This window comes from Saccostrea echinata, unplaced genomic scaffold, assembly GCF_033153115.1.
Source record: "Saccostrea echinata isolate AGI-Se365-2 ecotype Australia unplaced genomic scaffold, CSIRO_AGI_Sech_v1 ptg000009l, whole genome shotgun sequence".
Lineage (NCBI taxonomy): Eukaryota > Metazoa > Mollusca > Bivalvia > Ostreida > Ostreidae > Saccostrea > Saccostrea echinata.
Window position 1 is genome coordinate 52,781,498 of NW_026889758.1, and position 27,091 is coordinate 52,808,588.

Sequence of the window (27,091 nt, forward strand, 5' to 3'; positions counted from 1 at the left end):
GGTTTATACGGTCTCATCCGAAGGACCGGTCTACACGTCCCACAGTGGGCTACGAACCCGCGACGTAAGGATCAACTCCTTACTTCGCGACTCTAGAGCAGACGCTCTAACCACTGCGCCACGCGGGCGACTAAAATCAATATGTATGTAGTGTATGATATTATAGTATCAATTTTGTTATGTTTTGCAAAAATATAGAATATTGGTTGTTTATCTTGTTCAAAAGAGGTGGAAAAGACTTGAAGTCATACTGTTTTACTCTAAAATATGTAAAAGAAACCAAAATATTATCACCCCTACCGTATTTAATTTGATCATCTGAAAATTATGTCTGTGAAAAATATCAAAATTATAAAATCGCTTGCTCGCCCCTATGGGGAGGAGGGGGGGAGGGGTCCGAAGAACAAGAAATTTAATTGGTGTGGCCTTATATGAGATCATTAAGCGCTCAAGGGTAGTACGAATCCGAACATAATTGTGTTTGGTGAAAATTTTTGAAGAAATTGAAAATGCCGATCCTGTACATTCCTCAAACCAAATGCATGCCTCCTTTCATTTTAAAATATACGTCTATTTTGTAAATCAGCAAAAACATTATTTGGGTATTTAATTGCGATATAATCCCTAACTAAAACTCGATTACTGTAGACAGTATAACGGGTTACGAGGGGGAAAAGCTAAACTTCACGAGAAATTCAGTAAGTATTGTGTATGTGAAATACTGCTATGAAACAAATCCATTAAGATTTTCACGATTTAAAAGAAATTACAATTTACTAACATTTTCTAAACGAAATTATAGCAATACACTTGATGGACAAAAGAAACTTACTCAAATTAAGCAATGAAACAAAATAACATGTAACAGTAATAAATGGCCGCGTGTTCATATAACAAAGATATTGTTCAAGGTCATATCTCTTCATTTCAAAAATCCATCAAGGATGTTTTTTCCAGAGCGCACTGATATGTCAGGTTCTGAGACACTGTGTTGCTTGTGTAGATTTGCCTGCAATATAAATGGTTAGTATAAAAAACAGTGAATTTTCACGAGAACTTTAGAACATTTTTTTTTTCAGCTGAGCATTTTTACTTACGTTTCTATACAATGTTTTGCTTATGTCTTGAAAACTAGGTCGTTTTTCTGGATCGTGTGCCCAACACTTGCTTAAAAGGGTCTGAAAATATGTTACAGTTTAACACATTAGATACCATATGGTGTTGACCATATTTATTAACGAAAATATTCTTCGAAATATGTATTGCATATCCAATGACAAGTATAATGGAAAAGCCCCGTGCTCAGTAATGAAATACAGTTTTAAAAAATGATACATGTACGGCTAAATCCTTAAACTCGACACATAAATTTATTGTATTCTCAGAAAGAATAGTGCAGGGAATTAATTTTGATACATAAATCAGGAAAAGGAAATTAAGCATCAGCATCCAGTTAGCACCATGAACAACATTTAAAAAAAAATAGCATTGCCAGGATAAGCTTCAGTTGAAACTAGCATAAGTCTCGCTGACCTACTTAAAATCAGGAAATGGACAAGTTATTTTTTCAGTGAAAAATACTGAAAAGATATTTTTAAAAAATAGCTCAATAATTCAAAAAATATTAATATAATGAAAAAAATTATTAAATTAAGCATTTTTAATGCATTTAAATATAATGCTGAAATAAAATGAACTACTTCCGCTAGCATAGTGGGTTTTTTTTTTCGGTAGCAATGACCTAGTTTTGATACAACAAAGGTTGCATAAGGATTAGGATAAGGATAAAAAGAATTGAATCAGCAAGCAAAGGTAGCATTCATATCAGTATGCAAAGCATTAAAGAAAATCTAAAGAAAATCAGCACAGAACAAAATTAATTCCCTGCACTGTATCAACGGGTTGTTTAGCTGGTTAGTTAGCTTTTTCCAATGCGATAAATTAATGATTTCCTCCCTTAGGTTAAGATCGGAAGTTTTAACTTGGCAGAACGAGTATTTCACGTTACAAATTTAAAGGCAACTTAAAGCTGAACATGATTCGTAAAAAGAAGAGAGTTATCTTTGTCCGCCATATTTGTCTTCTTTAGCATGCCCTTCTCCAGCCCCTATATAAGCTTCAGCTTTGTTTCCGGTCCAATGTATTTCGCTTTACCCGAACGGTCGTTTCCTGCAATGTCATTGAGATATAGATGTACTATTAAAAAATAGAAATTCGATCCACACTGTTGCCCAAACATACAGAAATGTCATGGAATAACCTTATTTGAATTCTTAACGTTTAATTTGAATTATGGTATTGTCAATAAACCTGAATAATGCATAGTTAAAAATTGTTTTCATGTCAAATTGATTAATTGATTGTTATTTTAATATTCTTTAGATTTTCCGAAATTGATTATGTATCAATGAATATATTTTGAAATTTTTTTGCGATAAATGATGGAGATACGATGATATTTACTTTTCATGTGAAAGACTACACCAATAATTGAATACATGTACTTTAGCGGTTTTTGATTTTACAGAAGTATTTACTCAGCATAACTTTTACTGAATAGTAAATACTTTTTATGGAGAGATGAAAAAATGCAACATACTGAGCTGATGTGTAACAAATAATAAATTTGCTAGTCAAATTGCCATTTGTCTTTTAGGGTTTATTGTTAATATCTAATTAATGATCGTTTGCACTTGATTCATTTATTATTTTGGGGGATAAACATACGTTAATTTACATTCGCTTTGCGAGAGGGCCCAGGAGCACTGAATTCCAAAGGTGCTTTAGTTTTCTATGCATGGAAAAAAAACGAGTCTTTTACCCTCAAGGGTTTAAAGTTCGACATCCGTTTTTCCTACTAGAATAAACATTCCAGTATTTCCGTGAAAAAAGCAGAAAGAAAAAAAAACCGAGTTCAGTCGACCTTCATGTATCTAGATTTGCACACAAAAACTCAGCTCACTTAAGATAAAGTCCGAAAAACCAAGTTGACAAACACAGAGACGGAACGCAAACCTTTTATCCCCTCCGGTTTAACCGAAAGGGGACTAATAACGAGTTATTGATTACTGCAAATATTAAGTGTCCTCTACCAAACTTGTGTGTGTGTGTGTGTTTCAATTTAAATTTGCATATGATAATTAGTGTCATATACAAAAAATTCTAAATTTGGGAAAGTATAATAGCCTTAAATATTGACATTCAGTCTCACAAGAAGATTTGAGATGAAAAACAATAACAAAGCCAGTTATTCCTCACCAGACAAGAGATTAAACCAGAAGACTCTGATGAGACTGTAGCTCTACTGGTTGTACTTATAAAGCAAAGAAACTTGAAATTTTGCAATAGCAATAAATAGAATAAAGTTCCTTGGTTTAATCTCTTTTTGTGGCAAGATTTATTGCAATCAGACTAAAACTGTAGGAGGAGTAGCGTTTTAAAACAATTTTACAGAAATCCGATTTAAGTAACCATCTTAACATCATTCAAAAAATCAAATAAACAATAACGACAATTATGCATCTCAGTGTAGTCTACTTGTATGCCATGTTATACTGAAATCGGACCAAAACTGTAGGAGGAGTAGCGTTTTGAAAGTATTTCAAGAAAATTTCTATTTTTAGTAGCCATGGCAACAATGTTCATCGAAATCCAAAACTGGTACAGAGAGTTATGTATCTTAGTGTAGTCTACTTGTGTGCCAAGTTATACTGAAATCAGACGAAAACTGTAGGAGGAGTAGCATTTTGAAAGTAGTTCAAGGAAATTTCTATTTTTAGTAACCATGGCAACACCATTCATCGAAATCAAAAACCGATATAAAGAATTATGTATCTTAGGGTAGTCTTCTTGTGTGCCAGGTAATATTGAAATCAGATCAAACTGTAGGAGGAGTAGCGTTTTGAAAGTATTTCACAGAAATTTCTATTTTTAGTAACCATGGCAACACCGTTATTTGAAATCAAAAACCGATATACAGAATTATGTATCTTGGTGTAGTCTACTTATGTGCCAAGTAATGTTGAAATCAGACCAAAACTGTAAGAGAAGTAGCGTTTTGAAAAATTGTTTACAGACGGACGGACGCACCTTACCATCGCATAAGCTCTTCTGGTCTCTGACCACTAGAGCTAAAAATAAGAAAGGTCCTCTTCCGCCTTCAGCATTGTTTTGATGAAGGAAGGCTGTTTCTTGCATACAATCGTTTGGATTCCATAAACAGTACACTTTACCTCAAGAATTTTCATGCCAGACTTGTTTGGAATTCCTCGTTTCTTGTCCTTGCAAGTTTGCCATATAATAAACTCGGGAGCTTTTCCTTGATATGGACAATGGCCTGTCAACAACTCGTAGACAACAGTTCTACAATTGAAATAAAGAGAACAGTTGTCATAATTATGTTCAAGAAAGTGTGGATGTAACATTTACTTTTGTTCATTGCGTAATTGAATTGTGTTTTCTTGACCAGAAAAGCACAGGGATTTGATAATTTTCTTGTAATCTCCGACTAGAAGAAAACATTTCAAATTTCAATTGCATCTCGAATAAAAGATATTGACGTCTCTTGTCATCATCCGAGAAATAAACGGTCGAAAGGAATTAAGAATCAACGGAAGCAAGAGACGATTTTATTGTACTCATTGCACGCAAGAAAAACGGCGATATTTGGATTTGACATTTCTCGATTAAGAAAAGGTTATTTTCCATAAAGCACTGTCAGAGGCCTTCCTGTAGATTGTAAAATACATTCTATATTTAGCAAAATAACAAATAAGGGCTTTTCCACAATTACGTTTCCACTTCTCAAATACTAATAGTAAAAATTAAAGAAAGTACATTAGCTATTGAAAATACATTAAAACGAGTCTGACACTACATGTACCTTTTATGCCCCCATATCGAAGATTCATGGGTATATAGTTTTTGCCCTGTCTGTCTGTTTGTCCGCAAAAACTTTAACTTTGCCCGTAACTTTTGATTGGTTGGAGCTATGAATTTCATATTTCACATGTGTATTTCTTGTTACAAGACCTTTCTTTGGGTAGCATCATATTTGACCTTGACCTTGAAGTTTGACCTCTTTTTTGCAAACGTTTATGAGACTTCAACCTTGGCCATAACTTTTGAACAGTTGGTGCTTGGACTTTCGAACTTCACATGTGTATTCCTTGTGACAGGACCTTCCTTGAGATACCAACAACTTTGACCTTGGAGTTTGACCTACTTTTAAAAAAACTTTAACTTTGGTCATAATTTTTGAGCAGTTGGTGCTAAGGCTTTCATACTTCACATGTGGATTCTTTATGACAAGACCTTCCTTTGGATACCAACAACTTTGACCTTTTGACCTTGGCGGTTGACCTACTTTTGAAAAACTTTAAGCTTTGCCATAACTGTTAAACGGTGGAGCTAGGGCTTTTTATACTTCACATATGTAATCCTTGTGACAAGACCTTTCTTTGGATACCAACCACTTTGACCTTGACCTACGAGTTTGACCTACTTTTGAAAAACGTTAACATTGGCCAAAATTTTTGAATGGTTGGAGCCAGGGCTTTCATACTTCACATATGTATTCCTTGTGACAAGACCTTTCTTTGAATACCAACCACTTTGACCTTGACCTAGGAGTTTGACCTACTTTTGAAAAACTTTAACCTTGGCCATAACTTTTGAATGGTTGGTGCTATGTCTTTCATTCTTCACATATGTCATCCTTGTGACAAGCCCTTCCTTTGGAAAGCAACAACTTTGACTATTTGACCCTGACTTTGTAGTATGACCTACTTTTGAAAAATTTTAACCTTGGCCATAACTTTCAAACATTTGGTGCTAGGGTTTTCATACTTCACCATTCCATGTGACAAGACTTTCCTTTGGATACCAACCATTTTGGCATTGACCCTGACCTTGGAGTTTGACCTACTTTTAGACAATATTAACCTTGGCCATAACATGTGAACCTTTGGTTCTAGGGCTTTCACATATTACGAACATGTGTATCACTTGTGACAAGAACTTCCCTTTGGGCCCCATTTCACCTTGACGTTTTGCTTACTTTTAAAAAAACGTTAACCTTCGCCATAACTTTTGAACAGTTGGTGCTAGGGCTTTCAAATTTCACAGGTATATTCCTCTAGACAAGACCTTTCTTTGAGTACTAACATTTTTTATCTCGAGACCTGGAGTTTAACTCGCATTTTAGAAACTTTAACCTTCGCCATAAGCTGTCATATTGGGGCATCAGTGTTTCTCTAACACATCTTGTTACAATCCAAAACTTACCCATAAGCAAACACATCTGTCTCAAATGTGTAGGGTGCACTTGAAACAAGCATTGGAGGGACAACACACATTGAACATAGCACTTCTGGTGCAATGTACATCAAATCACCACGTGGCAAGCAGGCATATCCAGGTCTATGAATGTAGTATAAATTCATTTGGGTTAATCTAAAGATGTAATCAAAACGCATTCATTGTACTCTGTTTTTCATAAAAAATGATGTCAAAGAAATGAAAATTAAAAAAAAATATTACATTCGCATTCAAAATATTATTTTGCATTCAATACCTTTTTTGGTTAATATCAACGTGCTAAACGGTTTTTATAAGCACAAACGTACACGTAATGATTTTTTTTTCAGTTTCGTGCTACACATTGATGAAAGAAATCTAATTCCTATATCAAAATGGAATTTTTTTGTGCAAAATAAAGAATCAATAGATTAGAATGAACATCTTTCTGTTACTAAGTAAGATTCTTATTTTGGTTGGTGTTTCAAAGTCAACTATATGAACACGTTTTTTGAAAGAGCGAAACTTAAGCACAAACTTGAAAATTAAAACCAATTTTTCTTAATTACAGTAACCCGCGAACTGCATACCTCATACAATGGCAAAAACCTATCATTCTTGGACTTTAACAAACATCAAATACAAATCAATTACACTTTTAACCTTAATTCATGCCCATCTTACTAGACCTTGCATCACATACATGTCACATGGACCAGGATCACATACCTGTCACACTGGACCAGAATCACATACATGTTACACTGGACTAGGATCACATACCTGTTACACTGGACCAGGATCACATACCAATGTTACATACCTGTCATACTTCACTTCAGCCAACCCATAATCGACGACGCTGATTCTGACATTAGGACACAAGAAAATATTTCGGGTTGTTAATCGTTTGTGAACTATTTCTCTGGAATGTAGGTATCCCATGCCATATGACACCTGACGGATGTATTGTAACTTTGAGATCGGTGAGATTTTTTCCCGTTGTATGTGGATGTGTTCATACATGGAAACTCCGCCTTGACAACTAAAATAACAAATACGATATTATAGGAGGTTCTTTTTATGATCATATAATTCCCCTATTTAAATGTGAATGAATCAAAAATTTATTAATGGAGAGGGTTTAATATACTGTATATACTCCTGATAAATTACCTCAGAATTATTGCTAAATTACATTCTTCTAAACATGCTCCCATAAAAAGCACCAAATTTTCATGACGTATACGGCACAACTTTCTGACTTTATTCCAGAAGTCATCAGCTTCGAATACAGCATGAAAATTGTGAATGTTAACGTCTCCATGCCAACGCCCTCTGCAAAAAAAAGTTTCTCGGTAATTTGTTTTTATTATTTTACGTCTGATAAGAATGCTCTAAGCGATTTATCTTTTACTTGACAAATTACGCTGTACATCCATTAGCCTCACTCTTAAAAATCATTTTATCATTATGTTGACTGTCTCGGTAGGCTATTTATGAGGATCTGGCTTTGATTGCGGGCTTCTTTGTTGCAGTATAATGTGATTCCTTCCCTTCTTTTCCTGCTGAATTGATACATTGTAAAATAGTAATGGCCGCAAGACGGAAGAATTTTATATGAAGTTATTCTTTTTACCAACATTTTTTTTTCAGATTTATTCTTAATTTTGACCCCATCCTTGCCTGTATTTAGATAAAACAAGTGTGTGAGGTTGTCCATGCAACTAAATCAGATTCTTAGGTTTTATATAACAAATATGAATCTTAAATCAAAATAAGAGGACTGTTGCATTAAAACACACACACTATAATCTTGTTTCCTCAAGAAGTTTCCCAAGATATTTTTCATATATCTTTCTGTATGTTCTATAGTTTATAGAAACTTGAGTCCCTTCTCATTATCATAAATATTTCAACCATTGAAATTAACAAAACATGAACTCCTGTTGTTGATAATACTTTAAAATATGAAATAATAATATAATAAACACTGGACCCAGTTTATGCGATTCATTTCGACAATGTATTTCATATACAGCAGATTGGTAAACAATTTTAACAAAAAAAAAATGCCTCTGGAACGTATGTTTCAGTGCACAGCACCATTATTTGGATTTAATTGACAAATACTTGTTTATACCTCTTAAAAATGCTTATTTAATTCAGAAATGTAGAATTTGACTCAAACTTCATATAGCAGTATGTACATAAATTAAACAAAGGTAGTTATTTCATATTTACAAATTCCTCCCTCTTCTGCATGAGAATTTCACATACTTGCACCTGGAATTGTTGAAGGACTTGCAGTATGGAGAAGGTTTAATATAATATTACATATCAAACATTGTAACTTCGGTGATGAGATATCTAAGTTTCACGTTATGCTCAGTTTAAACCAAGTCCGGCGATTCTTAAACGAATAATATAAAATTAAATGTTCGTTGAAGACGTCAAAAAGAGTCAACATGAAAAATGAGAAAAGGTAGTTGTGTTGCAATTCTGTACTTTACCTGAACAAAGTTGATAAACGTAATAAAAATTAATTTTAACTTTCTTAACGAGGTTGCATCCTGAGATTTAAGCCTTAAGAATTTTTTGTCATGTATATTTTTAGTATCTACATATACCCACATTGCTGAATTAAAGATCAAAAGAAAAATGGGCGTCAATATGTTCTTTTGGCAGTATGGTACATTTGATTTGACCTTTTCGCACTGAAATTGTGTCTTGTTCATAAATCACATCTTCGAAGCCCCCCCCCCCCCCTCCCCCACAAATATTTCTTATCCAAATAAATCATGGAACAAAATATACCATTACTCAATCTTAAAAAAAAAACCGATACATTAAAATTGTGAAAAAGAAAAAGTTTCAAATTGCTTCGTACAATCAACTTTTTGACCTTTCTGCAATCGCAAATTGTCGTTTTTCTGGCATTAAAATGTTATCAAACAAGAAAATTATTTTAAGGTATTCAATGTATAAAGACCATAATTTATACCTAATAAATGAATGGTCGGATATTTTTAATCATGGTAGCATTTTGAAGTGTTATCAAATAATAAAAAATACTCCAACAAAGGAATTTACAAATTTTTGATTATTGTACAATTAATTGCACCTTGAATTTTACAATGAAGTTTATGGGCAGCACGGGTGTTATTAAGATATTGTAAAAAGTAATTTGAACTTCATATAAATCTCTTGGTGAAAATATGCAAAAACCTCTCTTTATTGAAATATGAAATAAAATGAATCATTTACCACAGATATCTTGATAAAATTAAAATTTTCTTCTTTTCAAGGCAGATAACTCTTCAAAAACGTTTAAGGTGCAAAATGGCCGTCTTCTTATATGTTATCAGTCATGTGGTGTTGATTCATTGCACATTCATCGTTATCTAGCAATGCATATTTAACTCGTTTAAATTGATTCAAAATCGTTCAATATCCCATCATAATACATTGAATACCTTAAAGTCTTAAACTTTGCTGAATAAATGAGGATTGATCAAAGTTATCTTATATATTCAGAAAAGAAAATCAAAAGTGGGGTCTTTGATATTATTTAAAAAAGTGTTAATTCTAAGTTAAAATTGGCTCAATTTTTTCCTGGATTTTCAGAATATATTTACTATATTTGTCACAATATGATGAGAGAATTCATAAAAATTAATTAAAGAGATATTTCGGAACAAGCATAAAATATTTCACTGCACAAAATAGCTCTAAGTGCAACCAGCATGGAAATTAAACTTAAGGTGAAGTATCCCTCTTCTCCAAATTTCACCATTTTTTTCTTTAAATTCCCAACATTTATTTTTATCAACAACAAAAACATTAGATTCAAATGGAAAATAGTTTGAAGTATGAAGCGTTGCTTACTTTTTCAGAAGTGAATATCATGTCTAATCATGATATGAAGAAAATTTGATATGGTGAATAGAAAGATCAATAATATTTTATCTCACCATAAAATTAAATATATGAGGTATATATAAGAATAATATTTACTATAATACCTATCTAATTCACGTTAGAAAACATAATGAAGTGTTGCTTTTTAAATCAGAATATCACATTGTTTTCTGTCCTTGTAAAATAAAATGCATCCATCTAAAAGAGTTACTGTATGTGTACTTAAAAAAGCGGGCTTCATATTTTAGCGGCTTTAGCGCAGACAACGATGCGCTAATGCATGAATACCGCTAAGAAATCATTTATAAATACAATATACAGCAAGGACATGTATAGCGCTAATTCATGTTTTCGCCAACAACTCCATACCCAGTGACTGCGCTAAATTTTGAAAACGCCAATTTATGTACACGTACAGTATCTTTCCATCTACAGGATTATCGTTATTCTAAATATTTTTAGTGAGAAAAAATATTAATTAATTGTAAAAATTCTACATCTAAAATTTCTGTAACAATTAAAAGAATTATATGTTAAGAGATAGAAATATCTAAATTTTAAAAGTTTAAAGGAACTGGGAATAAACGTCTTAGGTAAACTTTATAAGTAATTAATATAAATATTAGCAATAGAAAATAGAAATCAATATTTGTAACATTGATCGGATTTGAATGAGTTGACTATATAATGGTCCTCATTATTAAACTCTGGTAAAGCAACTCATTGAATTGCTTGGAATTATTTCCTTGGAAAGTTATCTCTTTTATCAGAGGGACATTACACCTTAACAATACTGTTCATATTTTATGAGGGAAAAATTGATCAAGAAACCTTCCGCAACAAAATGTAGTTCCCGGCTTAATCCTATTTGTTTTGGAATTTAATCGCGGTTTTTAGGTCACCTGAGTCACTCAGGTGACCTATTGCTATCTCTTTTCGTCCGTCGTCGTCCGTCGGTCGTAAACTTTTGAACATTTTCAGCTTCTTCTCTGGAACCAGCGAACCAATTTCAACCAATTTTGGCATATAGCATCTATGGGTGAAGGGGAACAAAAATTGTGAAATTCGTGGCCCCTGCCCCCCTGGGGCCTGAGGGGTGGGGCCAAAACCATCAAAATTAATGCAATCTTTAAAAATCTTCTTCTTTACTCCTGGACATCAAGCAGTCAAACTGTTGGCATGATTGTAATAAGCATTGAGCCCTCTACCAAAATTGTGAAATTCATGACCCCAGGGTCAGGGGTTCTGGTGCTAGGGTGGGGCTATATAGATCATATAGTGAAAGTGCATTATTTCATTGAAAATCTTCTTCTCTACTCCTGGGTATTATTGAAACAAATTGAATACATAGTTGTGAAAAGCAAGGGTGACTCTACCAAAATTTTGAAATTCATGACCCCAGGGTCAGGGGTTCTGGTGCTAGGGTGGGGCTATATAGATCATATAGTGAAAGTGCATTATTTCTTTGAAAATCTTCTTCTCTACTCTTGGGTATTATTGAAACAAATTGAATACATAGTCATGATAAGCAAGAGTGACTCTACCAAAATGTGAAATTCATGACCCCAGGGTCAGGGGTTTTGGTGCTAGGGCAGGGCTATATAGATCATATAGTGAAAGTGCATTATTTCTTTGAAAATCTTATTCTCTACTCATGGTTATTATTTAAACAAATACATGATTATGATAAGCAAGAGTGACTCTACCAAAATTGTGAATTTCATGACCCCTGGATCAGAGGTTCTGATGTTAGGGCGGGGCTCTATTTATTATATATCGAAAATGCTTTAAAAATCTTCTCTGCACCTGGGCATATCAGAGGCAAAAAAGAGTAAAAGTTTCAATAAGGAAGGGTATTTTTACCAGATTTTTGAACATGATCAGGACCATTTGGTCAAGTGTTCTGGTCCAGGCCAGGGCTCTATTAATTTGTATTCTACTGAGAGGAGTTATTCCCTTTGCCATTTAGGTGTGATAATTAATCACTGTAAATAATGTACTTGAAAGGTTAATAGAATAAGAGAATTATGCAAGAATTTTTATTGTATAATACAAAAAGTACTTTCATAGTTTTAATGATCAGGTAGACTTGTAAGTAATAGATAACTAAAAATGAGACAAAAATAACTTGTCTTATCAAATGTTCATCAAAGACCAAGAGAGGCCAATGTAACAATGCAACAATTTCAACAAGGAATTAAAAGAGTACAGAAGCACTGATAGTTTGTTTTTATACTGTCTGGTGAGAGTGATAAATGGGGAACAGATTAGAACCTAATTTATGTACTGTTAATGAATACTAGACTAATTATTCTGTTGATCCTGATCACCCTATTTTTCTTGCTTTTGGGCAACAAAGCTTCACCTTTCAGTTCACTTCATACTCTATGGATCTTCTAAATTGTTGTATTATACTCAGGTGACCGTTAAGTCCCTTGGGCCTCTTGTTTTTTATTGAATATAGTTTTGGTTTGCATTGTAGAATCCAAATTAAGTGTAAGAACTTAAATATGATGCAGAATTTTAGATATAAAGGTCCAGAAAAAATTCTGCTCAAAACCTCAGGATCGAACCTCCTTTAGCTAAGAAGTTTTTTTTTCACAGGTTTCTTGAGTGTTTGATACGGCTGTCACATGGTGGAATCCGAAAACCATTATATCTGAGAGATCTTTTTTCCTAAAACAGTTGCAAGGAACCTTTACGGAGATAAAATGAATTACAACAATGTAAAGTATCTAATTTTGGTCAAACTTTGGGGCTAAGCTAACGTGATACATTAATTATAAGGCATCACCCAGAGTGCTCTTGTGTGAACAGCATTATGTGAACTTCTGTTGTCAGTAGTGACTTAATACAATGGTTTACCTTCAGGTATATTAAAATTAAAACATGTATCTTTGTTAAATCCGTGCCAAAAGCATACTTCCTATATTTGGCTAAATCAAGTTTACACTTTACCTATTGCTCTTCGATAACAAAAAGGGGGTGTGCAATGACCTTGAATGAAGTGTCTGAGTAAAGCATTTCTTTTTTTGCAAACCCTGTGTGGATTGTGTATTGTTTGCACTTGGGTCATTTCCATGATACTCCACAGTGACCCTGAGTCACGTTTCTAGGAGAAAACAAGTGTTGGAATATATTGTGTAACCGGTTGACAGGGGGTGCTTACTCCTCCATGGCACCTGATAACACCTCTGATGTTTTTAGAGGTTTGTGTTTGCTCCACTTCTTTACGGTTTCAATACAAATCTGGCCCTGTATTTTTCTGAGATATGAAAGTGAAGTAAGAAACTAAAACTTATGCTTTCTGAATCATTGAAATTCCATGCAGTAAGCTCATACAAATAATTTTTCTTGCATGACCTCCTGAATGCTAATCGTGACGTCATGAACTTGTGCATTTCCCCGTGTTTTCTTAAAAAGTTGCAGAAGACATCATTTTTCAGTGAAATTTTCTTTCAGATAATATAGACCACAAGCATCGCCCACAAAAATTTTGAGAAATGTGATTTTTCAAAGAATTTTACACAACATATGCAAAAATTAAAGTGGGCGACGGCTGTGGACACTATTTTCTTAAGGAAAATAAACCTTGGAATGGGTTCTTTAGAGGCTTTTTCTGTTTTAGGTATGTCACTTGTGAAATTAGTTATATCAAGGATTTTTTAAGAAGAGTATGACTCAAAATCGCAAAGAAAATGGGGGGTTAGTGTACATCTCATCTTACTGAGTTACGGTACAATTAAGTTGACCTTTTTGCACTTAAATTGTAACTTTTTGGTTATTCACTTTAATCTTTATCATATTTTATCAAATGTAATTATGGCAAGAAATATAACCTTATTTTACCTAAAATGGTTCGAATAATATTTATCATTGAACAAATCATGCAAATTAATGCGCATAAATTATTGCGTGTCCTTTTTGCACTAAAAAGTATCATATTTGGGGTATAAAAAATCTAAATAGGCAATAAAATATTTTCTTGTATCAAACTTATTATGACTTAAGTGCTGATCGGTAGGAAGCATCGTGTTCTTTAAAATGGTGAAAGACAAGAGGCCCATGGGCCACATCGCTCACCTGAGTAACTTTGGCCATGCTGTTCTTTACCAGATTTCCCCCCTTGTAATACCTATTGTGGCCCCGCCCTACCCCCGGGGGTCATGATTTGAACAATTTAGAATCTACACTACCCCAGGATGCTTCCAAATAAGTTTCAGCTTTTCTGGTCCAGTGGTTCTTGTAAAGAAGATTTTAAAAGATTTTTCTTATATATTTCAATGTAAAACTTGGATTCCCTATTGTGGCCCCGCCCTACCCCCGGGGGTCATGATTTGAACAATGCATGTTTCCACTTAAGTTTCAGTTTTTCTGGGCCAGTTGTTCTTGAGAAGAAGATTTTTAAAGATTTTTCTTATATATTTCAATGTAAAACTTGGATTCCCTATTGTGGCCCCGCCCTACCCCCGAGGGTCATGATTTGAACAATGGATGCTTCCACTTAAGTTTCAGTTTTTCTGGCCCAGTTGTTCTTGAGAAGAAGATTTTTAAAGATTTTTCTTATATATTTCAATGTAAAACTTGGATTCCCTATTGTGTCCCCGCCCTACCCCCGGGGGACATGATTTGAACAATTTAGAATTTACACTCCCCGAGAATGCTTCCACTTAAGTTTCAGCTTTTCTGGCCCAGTGGTTCTTGAGAAGAAGATTTTTTAAGATTTTTCCTATATATTTCAATGTAAAACTTGGATTCCCTATTGTGGCCCCGCCCTACCCCCAGGGGTCATGATTTGAATAATTTAAAATCTACACTACCCCAGGATGCTTACATATAAGTTTCAGTATTTCTGGCCCAGTGGTTCTTGAGAAGAAGATTTTTAAAGATTTTTTCCTATATACTTCAATGTTAAACTTGGATTCCCTATTGTGGCCCCGCCCTACCCCCGGTTGTCATGATTTGAACAATTTAGAATCTACACTACCCCAGAATGTTTCCATATAAGTTTCAGCTTTTCTGGCCCAGTGGTTCCTGAGAAGAAGATTTTTAATGACCCCACCTTATTTTTGTCTTTTCTTGATTATCTCCCCTTGTAAGGGGACTTGGCCCTTTATTTTAATAATTTACACTTCCCTTCACCCAAGGATACTTTGTACCAAGTTTGGTTAAAATTGGCCCAGTGGTTCTTGAGAAGAAGTTGAAAATGTGAAAAGTTTACGGACGGACGGACAACGGGTGATCAGAAAAGCTCACTTGAGCTTTCAGCTCAGGTTAGCTAAAAAAAAATTGGGGTCAGTGATGTAAATTTTGAGATATTGGTCAAAATGTGCGATTTTCAGGCAAAAAACGGTGTAAATTTTATCTTGACTTCTTTAATACATCTTCATTTCTTGGCAAAGTCTGTTGAGTGAATGTGTAAAATTTGTTCTAAAATAACAAATTGAGACCTATACTTAATATTCCTAGCATGTCATAATGGAAAATATTCTCTAAATAAAAATATGTGGGACTAAAGTTACAAGATATTTAATCAAACAAATGTGTAAAGAACTGCGAACGATAGCATTGTTCTCCCGCCTACCTTCAAGTCAATTTTCAAAAGTTAGCACATTTGAATGATTTTTAATATTTATGTAGATATTTATAGGGATTTTCATAAAACATTACTTCTTTGGGAAAACAAAGAGAGATAACTCTATAATTTGGGTAAAACTTGTGTTTTTCACTATAGAAATCAACGGAAATGGAAAATATTTTTAAAACATCTTTCCCCCGTGAAACAAAAATTCCTTTTTACGGGTTATATGGACTGTCATTTCACAAATTCATGCCAAAGCTTTTTGTGTTTCACGGGGGGGGGGGGGGGGATATATGTTTACAGACAAAAAACTACAAAAATGCTTATATTTCACCAATTTCAAAGGATTTTACAACTAAAACATTGTATTTTATTAATAACATATGTTTAATTTTATATGCGTAAAACATAAGAAAAGATTTAAGGAATATTTATTCATATCCAAGGATATTTTAAAATGTGTTGATGCTTTAAAGCCCGATTTCAATGGAAAATATCGTCTACCCCCCTTATTTTAAGAGCTTGAATTAGGGGTAATTAACCATTTAACACTTGCATTAAAATTATCAGGCAATTACCATTGAACTATTCTTTGCATTCAACAAAGATTTTACGGTCGAATTGCCATTAGTATTGAATTAAATGGGTGTAAAATGTAGGCGGGAATCGAGAGTTAGCGTGCGTAGTTCTTTGAAGAATTTTCTTCTAAATATCCTTCCACCACAAGAAATAGTCCCTCATAAATCTTGCTTCTTTATGAATTTGTGAGCAGTTTTTTAATTGAATCTTGAATAATTTGCATTGTTTAATTTAAATATGTTATAAAAATTGAATTGTAATAGATAGTTTTTGTGATAAAGGTTCTGACTGAACTTTTCTAAAAAGCTGACGAGTGACATACCTTAAAACAGAGAAATGTATCAAATAAATGACGTCATATTTCCGGAATGGTCCTCCTTCGTTCAATATTCTTTCATATGATTTATCATAGTCGTATACTCAACTTATATTTCACGGCCGCAACTGACTAAGTCGATAAAAAATAGGTAACAACTGTTCCTTCGCCAAGCGCTCGGCACTTTGAAGTGAAAGTTGCGGGTCCTTCGGATGAAACCTTAAAAACCGAGGCCCAGAGTCACGGTAGGCGTAGGCCGATAAAGAATCCTCACTGATCAATGGCCCTGAGTGCCGAGTAAAGGTCTTAATTTGAAGCCCTTCACCGGTATATGGTGACATCTCTACATGAGTAAAAAATTCTCGCACTGGACGTAAAACAACATACAATCAATCAACTCATATTTAGGTCAGTTTCAAATCTTAATGAAAACTAATATTAAATTTTTAGGGCACAATAAAACCAAAAACCGTACCATCTTTGTAATGTTTCAAATGACTTTGAGCTTGGTACTGTGTGTTATCCTTATATTTCATTTCTCTTCCCTTGCCCCAACCTGACTAATACTTTATGCCCTTGGGTAACTGTGTCCAGTAATGCTGAGCCTGCTTTCAAGCTCTTAAGTAAAGTCGCAGAAAATGTCTTGATTATGTAACTTTTGCCCTTCGACAACAGGTTTGGCTCATACTTTTTCAAAAGACTGCCAATGAATGTACAGTATTTGATCCACTACAAGGAAACTGTTCTGTATAATCATCATGTAGGGGTGATAATTTCACCTACATAATTCTCAATGTCAGTACCTTAGAGGGGAGGGGAAAAGTTATTCTATTTGTAGTTGAAACAACTAACACATGAAGCAACTTTATGTCTTTTTAGTTCAATGACAACTCTCTACTGCAATGTTTTTCTTAACCTTACAGAAAAATTCTTTTTTTTCATCAGCTTCAAACCCAAAGGAGAGTTTAGCATTTGCAAATTCAAAACTTGAAAATTTCTATGATGATCCAGCATCCGAAGCAAGTCTGGTAGTATGCATCCTTAGACGTATCATCTATGCAAGTTTGGTCAACATAGGACCTATACTTACTTGGGAATAGGACCTGCTTCAGGAACTATAACCTGCTCCAAAAACTTTAAACTGCTCCAATAACTTAAACCCGCTCAAAAAACCTTAACCTGGTCATTTTTGGCTGAAATCTGAAACATACTAGATGCATCTTTCATGCATATAAGATGCAAAGAGAGGGCAAAGAAATTTGCTCCAAAAACTGGGAGATAAAATTCGAGAGTATTACATAAAGCCCCCATCATATAAAACTCGTTTCCCGAAAGACCTATCCCGTCCATTAAAATTGTAAAACGGGTTGAATGTGCAAGTTTTCACAAATAATGTCTACAATATGATCTTTCTTTGTTCATAAACAGTCCTTAATACGTCCATCTCGTCTGTACTTCGTCCATTAGTTCAAATCGGGTAAATTTGCCGTTTCCAAACAGTCGAAGCAGTACCGTACTCAGATTAAGCTCGTTCTTAACTAGTCCGATCTCTTTTCCGATACGTCCATACCTGTTCTTATTTTAGTTTTCAACTCTTTCTAATTAGCTTTTAAACCGACCACCACGACCAAAGTTAGTTCACCTTGTTCTTATCTTGTTATTATAGCATTTGAACTCATGCAGTGAGTGTCCAATCCTATCTCGACTCACGGGTTATTAAAACCCAGCGCCTTCTTTGCCATTCCTCATATTAATTAAACCCTTGAAAATGCATACTACTCGATTTCACTGCCCGTGCGAAAAAAATAAAACAGCACGAAGAGCTAAGTAATTCTCTTAGGTTTCAAACAGGTTCTTGGGTTTCTCCAATTAATTTTTGTTAACTACTTGAAACTGCATACTACTAGATTTCAATTCCCGTGCGAAGGAAAAGCAGCAAGAAGGGCCAAGTTATTCTTCTCTTAGGTTTAATTCAACCAGCTCTTTACCCAACAGACTCTTGGTTTTCTCCTTTTTCCTTGCTCTATCATCTCTTGTGCTTCTAACAATACTTGCATAGAACAAATATTTAACATATTAAAAACAACAAATCTATCCACAGTTCTGTAGAAAATATTGAAGTCCCAAAATATGTGCTGGGTGAGTTTCTCGATCCAAATGATGAACAGAAGAAGGAACAGTTTCCTTGTCCGAACTTACATGCACTGCAGATGGATTAAGCAAGGACTACTTGGAGAAGAGACATTCAACACATCTCGTTCGTAACTTGTAGAATATACTCGAAACTAAATAAGGATTTTTAGAACCATTTAGAAGCGTGTTGCTAACTCAATCAAAATTGAATTGCAGCTTGGTTTAGAACTTACCTAGGACAAATTGCGGTCGAGTTTTGTCTATTGTCAACTGGAGCAAACGGACACGGTCGATCTACTGCTATAAACTGACCCGGGCATACTGACCGTGTCACAATCTAACACGTCCCTGGTAAGATCGATGTACAGCATTTCCGTTCGTATTACGATAACCCCGTTCTTAATACGCCCATATGGTTTATATTTGATATTATACATTGTCACCCCGACCAAAATTAGGACAAAGGAAATTTTGAACAGACCCAAATTTCTGGCCATCCGTCTCGTCCAAGCCAGTGCGAGCACATCCGTGAAGTTATTAAACAGATAGTCCACATTTGATACTACGTTCCCACCGTTTGGCACGAATTTAGTAGAACGCAGTTAGAACTAGTATTGTGTGATGAGACCTTTAGCTTCTCCAACTTTGTTGAGCTGAGCTAAAAATAAGAGATCGCTACCGTATAGGTCATTTAAAAAGTGACCATAGCTCTCCAATCAACTTGCTATCATTACTTTTTTGTTGAGTCCTGAAATGTAGAGAAATTCTTCTTACTTTTGTGAATTCGTTTACCTGTATATGGTTCGGTGTCTTCCCACGCGTAGACAATCACCAAACTCCAAGTCTTTATGGGCGATGGAAAAATCCTCCAGGCGATCATGCTTCTCAGATCTACACGAAACCAAAATAAATATATGTTCCTTTATTCTTCTATTCAAGGAAGATGGACGTTAGCATTCACAAGTCTTGAAGCTCCAATTGTTATTCAAACCGCAAATTAGCAAAGTACACTGATTTATCAAAAATGCTATATCGAGTTGAGAAAGTTTACTGGGAAACGGATGGGGTCTTTTTTGAAGTACAGATTACACTGATAAAACATTTTCAAAAATAAAAATGCCATTGCTAAAAGTCTTGATCACTTATAAAGTATGAATCCTTTATTCCGATAGAACAAAGAAGAAACCTTCAAATTACGATCTAACGTTTTTACGTACATTATAAGATGAAATAATTAAATAGGTAGAACTCATTCATTTTTACAGGAAGCGTTATGAAAAAAAAATAGTATAGATTGTTATACCTTTAAAAAATTTTTCTTGTATAATTCTATACTTAAAAGAGTCACATTTCCAGTGTTCTACGGAGCAGTCCAAAAACTCGATGTTAGACCGCAAAGTGATATATTGGACCGCGTATGTCACATTGTGGGCGGGATCAGCTATTAATATCTTATTTGCATTCGTTCAAGTTCGACAGAGCTTTACACTGAAAGAAATGCCTAGTAGAAGTAACCACTTTGCCTAGTAATCTTCTTAGCGCGCCTAGTAATCGAAACAATATACTGTCCAACTTGTAAAAGTTACTAGATAAGCAAGCATCCAGGCTGCGCTTAGGGATCATATTACTTCATTAAATATTTTCCGCGCCCTTTCAAACAAAGGATGTGAAGATAAGACCATCCCAAGACGCCATGTTTACTTCAGAAGGCAGGTTGGAACACTGCTAAGGACGAGGAATCAGTTAAATAATTTGGTGAGTAATATTTTAACCATCAGCATTGCCTATCTAAGCTTTACAAATTTATTTTTTAGTTTTTGTTTTGCTGTCTTGAAGACCCTTTGTTATTTTTTCCTGCCACTGGTTTGAAAATGTTTGCATGCATCTAGTATACCATATGAAGAATTGATATATTATACATTTTTCTCATAATAGTACATATTAATCAGAAAAGTGATAGGCAATATAGTTCCGATTTAGTGCACAGTTGTCAATATGTGTAATTAATGAAAGAGGGAATTATTTACAAAATCATTGTGAACTGCAACAGTCAGTAAGCAATCTTGGAATATACATTTGAAGGGTGAGTGATACATATTTGTGTAAATCTTGGAACCTTCAAGTGCATAGTGAGTGAGCTACTGATTTGATATGATTATAATTTCATTATTATTTTAGGCTACACTTGTACACTTTAATTATATAACATTAAGCAATGAACATGTCTTTTTTTAAAATCGTAATCTATGTTGACTTATATTTATGAGGTAAACATTCATATCTGAATGGTTTGCGATCTTGGTATATGCATTTGAGGGAATGAGTGAAAGAAACACATTGTGTTTGTGAATCTTGGAGTCCCTAAATGGTAGTGAGTGAGCAACTGTTTCAGATATCAATAATCATAAATTTGACTTTGAACTCATTTAACATGTTTAATTTTTAAAAGTATTTCAAAGTCCAGACTTACAGTTGTTACTACTGCAAGTTTTCTTTAGCTTATATTTCTTATTGTCTTTGATGCAAGGCCCGAAAAAGTTGCATTTATAGTATTTTTTCAATATTAATTTAGATGGTGAAGAATGCCTAGCTTTCTACCAGACTGTCCTTCTTGTTCAAGGAGAGGCCAGAAGGGGGTGCTGAAATTGGACTGTAAATCCTTCTGAGGGAGAAGTTTTTGTTTTCTTTGGGAGAAGATTATTTCAGTGTCCATATTGAAGGAGTAAACGTTACTGGATGTGACATTTCCTTTCAGCCTTATGAAATTTCTACAATGTATGATTTGACCTACATGCGTACCTTGTCCAAAGAAATGGGTAAAAAAAACCTCTGTGCAACATCTTGGTAGAATAGCAGAGTGATATTAATTTAGAGAGAAGGATTTTCGGTGTTCTGTCATTGCTATGTTGACATCAGATTTGTAATCTATCCTGTTTGATTGTTAAAATATTGTAAATTTAAAAAAAAATCATAAAAATATTCATGTACACTGTACTGTACACATGCAGAAATTAATTTTATTATTTCTATTTTCTATGACCTATTATAATTTTCATCTGTTGAAATGGTTTACATATAATTGTAAAAGTGTTTACCGTAGAAGACTTATTATTCATTCAGTTTTTGTCATTGTAAAATAAAACTATAATTTGTGTTAGAGATTTAATCTACTTGTTTTTATTTATTCAATTGTTAAGCTATTTTTAATGCTACTTGTACAACTTGTGAAGTGTTTAGCGTTGTTTAGAGAGTAAACTCTCTCCTAAAAAAATGTATAAATAAAATTAAAATAAAGTATAAATTCCAGAGGGTTTATAACTAGAGACTAACTAAATGTACTTTGAAGAAAGTAAATTTTACTAGTTTTCGCTAGTAAAATATACCTAAATAACTGGTTGATTTTACTTAATCAAATAGTACAAATACTTATCGTCTAGTAAAATTTACTTAACTGAATAGTGGTTATATGGACAGTAAAATTTACTAGTTATTCTAGTAACTTTTACTAACTTTTTCTTTCAGTGTACGGAATTGATAGAGTTTAAACCACAATGTGGGAAAACGTTTATGTCATGGAAGCAAGCACAAGATATGTCAAAAGAGAGTAAAAGTATAACAAAACATGTATTGACTGTGTTCTTGGGCAAATACGTTTTGTCGACCCCAAACTGTTTGCCTTTGGTCTCAGGCAAATAGTTTAGTTCTCATGTTTGCATGTTGCCCTCTAAGTCAATAAATGTATAATGATTAACTAAAACAGTAACGTACATGTAGGATAGTCGGCTGTTACCCTCCCTTGATATGGGTTTTTATTGGGAAAGAAATTTTGATTAATATAAAATGCACTAATATGGAACTTCAGTTAATCTGGTATGTACGGAAGCCGGTAGGTGCAAGGTAGAAAAATAATTTATCTGGCGGTCGTCGCCACATAAATAACTGGCGACCGCCAAACAATTTTCTGGCGGCCGCCAAATAACTTATCTGGCGTCCGCCAGAAAATTATTTGGCGGCCGCCAGTTAACCTTCTGGCAGCCGCCAGAAAATTATATGACGACCGCCAGAAACTTATCTGGCAGCCGCCAGATAAGATATTTTTTCTACCTGGCACCAACCGGCTTCCGTAGGTATGCATTCATGCACGTCTGTACTTGGAAAAATCAGGTCACACTGACAAATGTTTTACAAATCGATTCTCATTTGAAAAATGTACACAAACAATTGCCCGGAAAATAAATTATTAACAAATGTTCAATAACAGATCACTAAAGTATGTAAAGGTAATTTAAACTAGGTTTATAAGGGATATTGCAAATTTTATCTGAGTTATAAAGAAAATTAAAGGTTAATACAAATGTAGATTTAGTTAGTTGAACATTAAATGTTATACAATTTGAAAACGTTCAATTTAATATTTCCTCTTCTGTTCACAAAGTAAGCTTAAAGGAAGAGCTATAAGAAGTCTTTACGTATGAACTCCCATTATATACGTTCTATCGCGGTTATTGAGTTACGTCCCATGTACATTTTTTCGAGATTGGAGATAATGATGTGCTACTTAAAATGAAAATCGTGCGGGGGGGGGGGGGAATAATTGGCAGATTAAATGAATTATTTATAGAATTTTACAGAACTGTTCATTATTTTGGTTAAAGAAATTAAATCATTGATAAATAGATCTAATTTTAATCCGAAATGACTTTCAGGTATTTATGTTTTTGTCAATACTGTCATTCAGCAAACCTCAGAGGGCAGTACTGTACTCAAGAAGTATACATGTATCATCGACTTCAACAACAGCAATAATTGCTCATCACTTTCCAGTATATGATTGCACTAACCACAAATATTTCCTTATGTATTTGATTACAAATTAATGAATATTAAATGTCCATAGCACCTCTTCACGTCAATAATATTATGATCGACTCTTTCATCCACTATTTATAGTTTGAAATTGACTTCAAACACCTACATCAAAACGGATATTGAAAAATGAACATTAACAGTTTTTTTTTTTCGATTTAAAACTTTATTGATGTAGGAAAGTATTCATATTGATCTTTAAACTTGTATGACAACGGACAATTGAACAATTCATTAAATGGATGCTCCTTTTTTCAATCATTTATTCAGATGACAAACGTTTATCCACGTCATATTATCACAGAAGAATGAAAAAAAAGTGAATATAGCGAACAGTGTTCGATCTGGGGAAAAAAATCTACAACCAATGCAAGTCTATAAAAAGGGCATTAAACACGGATCTCCAGAAATTCCAGAGGTGGACTCAGGTGCTTAGGAGTAAGCACCCTATGTAGATTGTCTTATTCTTTAACAGGTAGACGGAATATTCCGTGGTCAAATTTAGTATAAAACTAAAGCCTAACAATTGGTTTGAAATATGTCAGTCTAAATACGACTCAATGATATGTCGTATTTGCTAACAAGGTCAATATTTTGATCACAGTATTTACAAAAGACTGTCTTTAAACGAGATTGTTGAAATCCCTGTAACATCAACTTTTCTGTCAGTAACCCACCTCTTTTTGAAAATTGATCGTACTCGGAATTTCCTCTTGAATAACGATTAAGTTGGGAGATACAAACACCATATGCAGATGATAGCGGAATTTTACTAAATTAATAAGGAAAGTTGACGATGGAAAATCTGAAGTCATCTCGTTTGTCATACAATTGAGTTGTTAATTGGTTCTTATCGTATATTGTCTGGCAAACATCCAAATATGAATCTGAAATGACAGACTTTGCCTTTTATGTCGAGATCGCTGAAAATATGAATATGAAAGGAAGTAAATACTCGGTATTGTTAATTGAGAAAACGTCGTCGATATATCTGAATGTCGAGTTGAAGGCCAAAGCAGTGTTTACTTCTCATGTATAAGATTTTAAACAAATTTTCCTTCATAGGAATAAGAAAGCAGGTCGGCTCATAAAGGAAGACCATCGAAATTCGAACAGATTTTGGGAAGATCTGGTCTCATAATACTACGTACAAAAAAGATATAATATTTATTGCATTATCCGAATAAAAAATGTAAGATTTTATTTATTTTTGCTTTAAAAGTAACAAAATACACACTTCTACTGGGTTTTTAATGTAAACAGATATATATTCTATACTCGGATATCTCTAAAGATTTTTCTCAGTCCCATCGAGTTCGAGATAACGATGTTTGACTGTAATCTGTTCCTTTTTATTTTGGAAATAAATAATTTGTCCTACGAGGGCATGAAAATAAATAATCTGACTAGAAAAAAATTTGCTAGCCCCCTTTCAGAATAGGTTGTGGTTGTCCCTTATATTCTGTTTTCGGTCATTATGTAGGATAAACATGCTGAAAATTTCATCACGTAGCAAACATGTATTTAACTTTGCATCTGTTTGCCAAGTAATACGAAAGATATAATATGGGTGAATTCAAAATTAATGACCAGCAAATTGAATCTTTTTGAAAGAAATTCATACAATAACTAACAACATATTTTTCAATCATAACACCTGTACATACATTCCATTAAAATTTCTAAAGCGACAATTGAATAGAGAAAAGTATACCAAAAAAAAAAATCAAAATTTTCTTTAGTAGAAAAAAAAATATTTCTACATCCTAAAGACTTGCTTCAATGCACAATCAAAAGAAATAATAGGGTTTGTTATGCTTCAAACTTGTGTCAGGGATATAAATGATTAGATCTAAACCTTGTTTGAATTTATTCTCTTGTATATGTGAAAGATACTGACTTTTTGATATTTATTTTACATTAATTATTTTATTTCTGGTTTGAAAAGTTTTAATATAAAGGAAATATGTTACAATAGATTGAACAAACTTGAATCTTCACTATCTGAGGATGCTTCCATATCAATATGACTAATAATGGCTTAGCTGTCCTTGAGAAGAAGGTTTTTTTCCTTTGATCCCCCATTGTGGCCCCATCCTATCCCCCGTATCCTATGTATAAAAAAGTTTCATATAAGTTTGAACTTTTTTGGCTCAGTGGTTGTTGAGAAGATTTTTATAAGGTCCCACTAAATTTTCACTAACTCTTAATTATCTCCCCTCGAAAGAGTGGCCATTTGTACAAACTTGAATCCCCTTTACTCAAGGATGCTTTGTAACAAGTTTTGTTGAAATTGGCCCATTGGCAAAATGTGAAAAGTTTACAGACAGACAGACGGATTACAGACAAAATATCATCAGAAAAGCTCACTTTAGCTTTCAGCTCAGGTGAGTTAAAAAAGTTAGCAACTGTTCTTTCGCCAAACGCACGGCAGATTGAAATAAAAGTAGCTGGTCTTTCGGATGAGTCCTTGAAAACCGAGGCCTCATTACAGTACGCGTTGAGACCTTGAAAACCGAGGCCTCATTACAGTAGGCGTTGTCAAGATAAAGATTCCTCAATGCTTAATGGCCCATAATGTCGAGTAAAGAACAAAATTTGAAGCCCTTCACCGGTATATGGTGACGTCTCTACATGAGTGAAAAAATCTTGAATGGAATGTTAAACAACATACAAACAATCTATCGTCAAGGGAGAAAAAAATCAAAAACAATTTTCCTGTTTGAGCAAATTGCATACATGTATATCTTAAGCCAACTTGCATTCGTAATTCTCAAAAAAAAAAAAAAAAATAAATAAATAAGAACCTCATTAGGTAACAAGAAACTGTTTTTGTCCTGCCAATTCCCTTTACTTGCACCTTCACATCTAGGTACTGTATATGATTCACATCTACTCATGTTATGCAGCGACAGTGCTGTGTTTTGACGTGATGTAAAGTGCCTCTTTTCTGAACTCTCTTTTAACCAAAGCAAACACTTTTCACGTTGCTTTCTTCAAACGCTTGTATTTACATTTAAATCAGCTTACCGCGCAGCTTTTCTCCAACATTCTTTTTAGGTCACCTGAGTAGTTTTTGTCCGTCGTTGTTAATCGTGCAACAGCTGAACATTTTCAGCTTCTTCTCTGGAACCACTGAACCAATTTCAACCAAATTTGGCATATAGCGTATTTGGGTAAAGGGAAAGAAAAATTATAAATTCCATGGTCCCGCTCCCCTGGGGCCTCGGGTGGGGATAAAAACGATCAAAATTTATGGAATCTTTAAAATCTTCTTTACTCGATCCTGGATATCAAACAGACAAACTGTTCGCATGATTATAAGTAGCATTTAGCCCTCTACCAAATTTGTTGAATTCATGGCTCCTGTTTCAGGGGTTCTGGTGTTAGGGTGGGGC

At 34.0% G+C, this 27,091-nt stretch overlaps 1 protein-coding gene across 1 annotated transcript in view; it reads right to left on the minus strand.

The window, feature by feature from the left end:
* Nucleotides 1–383: 383 nt before the first annotated feature.
* Nucleotides 384–27,091, minus strand: part of LOC133183095 (kinase suppressor of Ras 1-like) — a 46,186-nt gene continuing 19,478 nt past the window's right edge. The window contains exons 6-12 of the mRNA XM_061318043.1: nucleotides 19,620–19,718; nucleotides 7,474–7,635; nucleotides 7,121–7,342; nucleotides 6,286–6,420; nucleotides 4,233–4,362; nucleotides 1,098–1,178; nucleotides 384–1,009 (exon numbers count right to left, since the gene is read on the minus strand). Coding sequence (XP_061174027.1) covers nucleotides 923–1,009; nucleotides 1,098–1,178; nucleotides 4,233–4,362; nucleotides 6,286–6,420; nucleotides 7,121–7,342; nucleotides 7,474–7,635; nucleotides 19,620–19,718 — 916 coding nt within the window. The 3' untranslated portion in view covers nucleotides 384–922. The remainder of the gene's footprint in view (nucleotides 1,010–1,097; nucleotides 1,179–4,232; nucleotides 4,363–6,285; nucleotides 6,421–7,120; nucleotides 7,343–7,473; nucleotides 7,636–19,619; nucleotides 19,719–27,091) is intronic.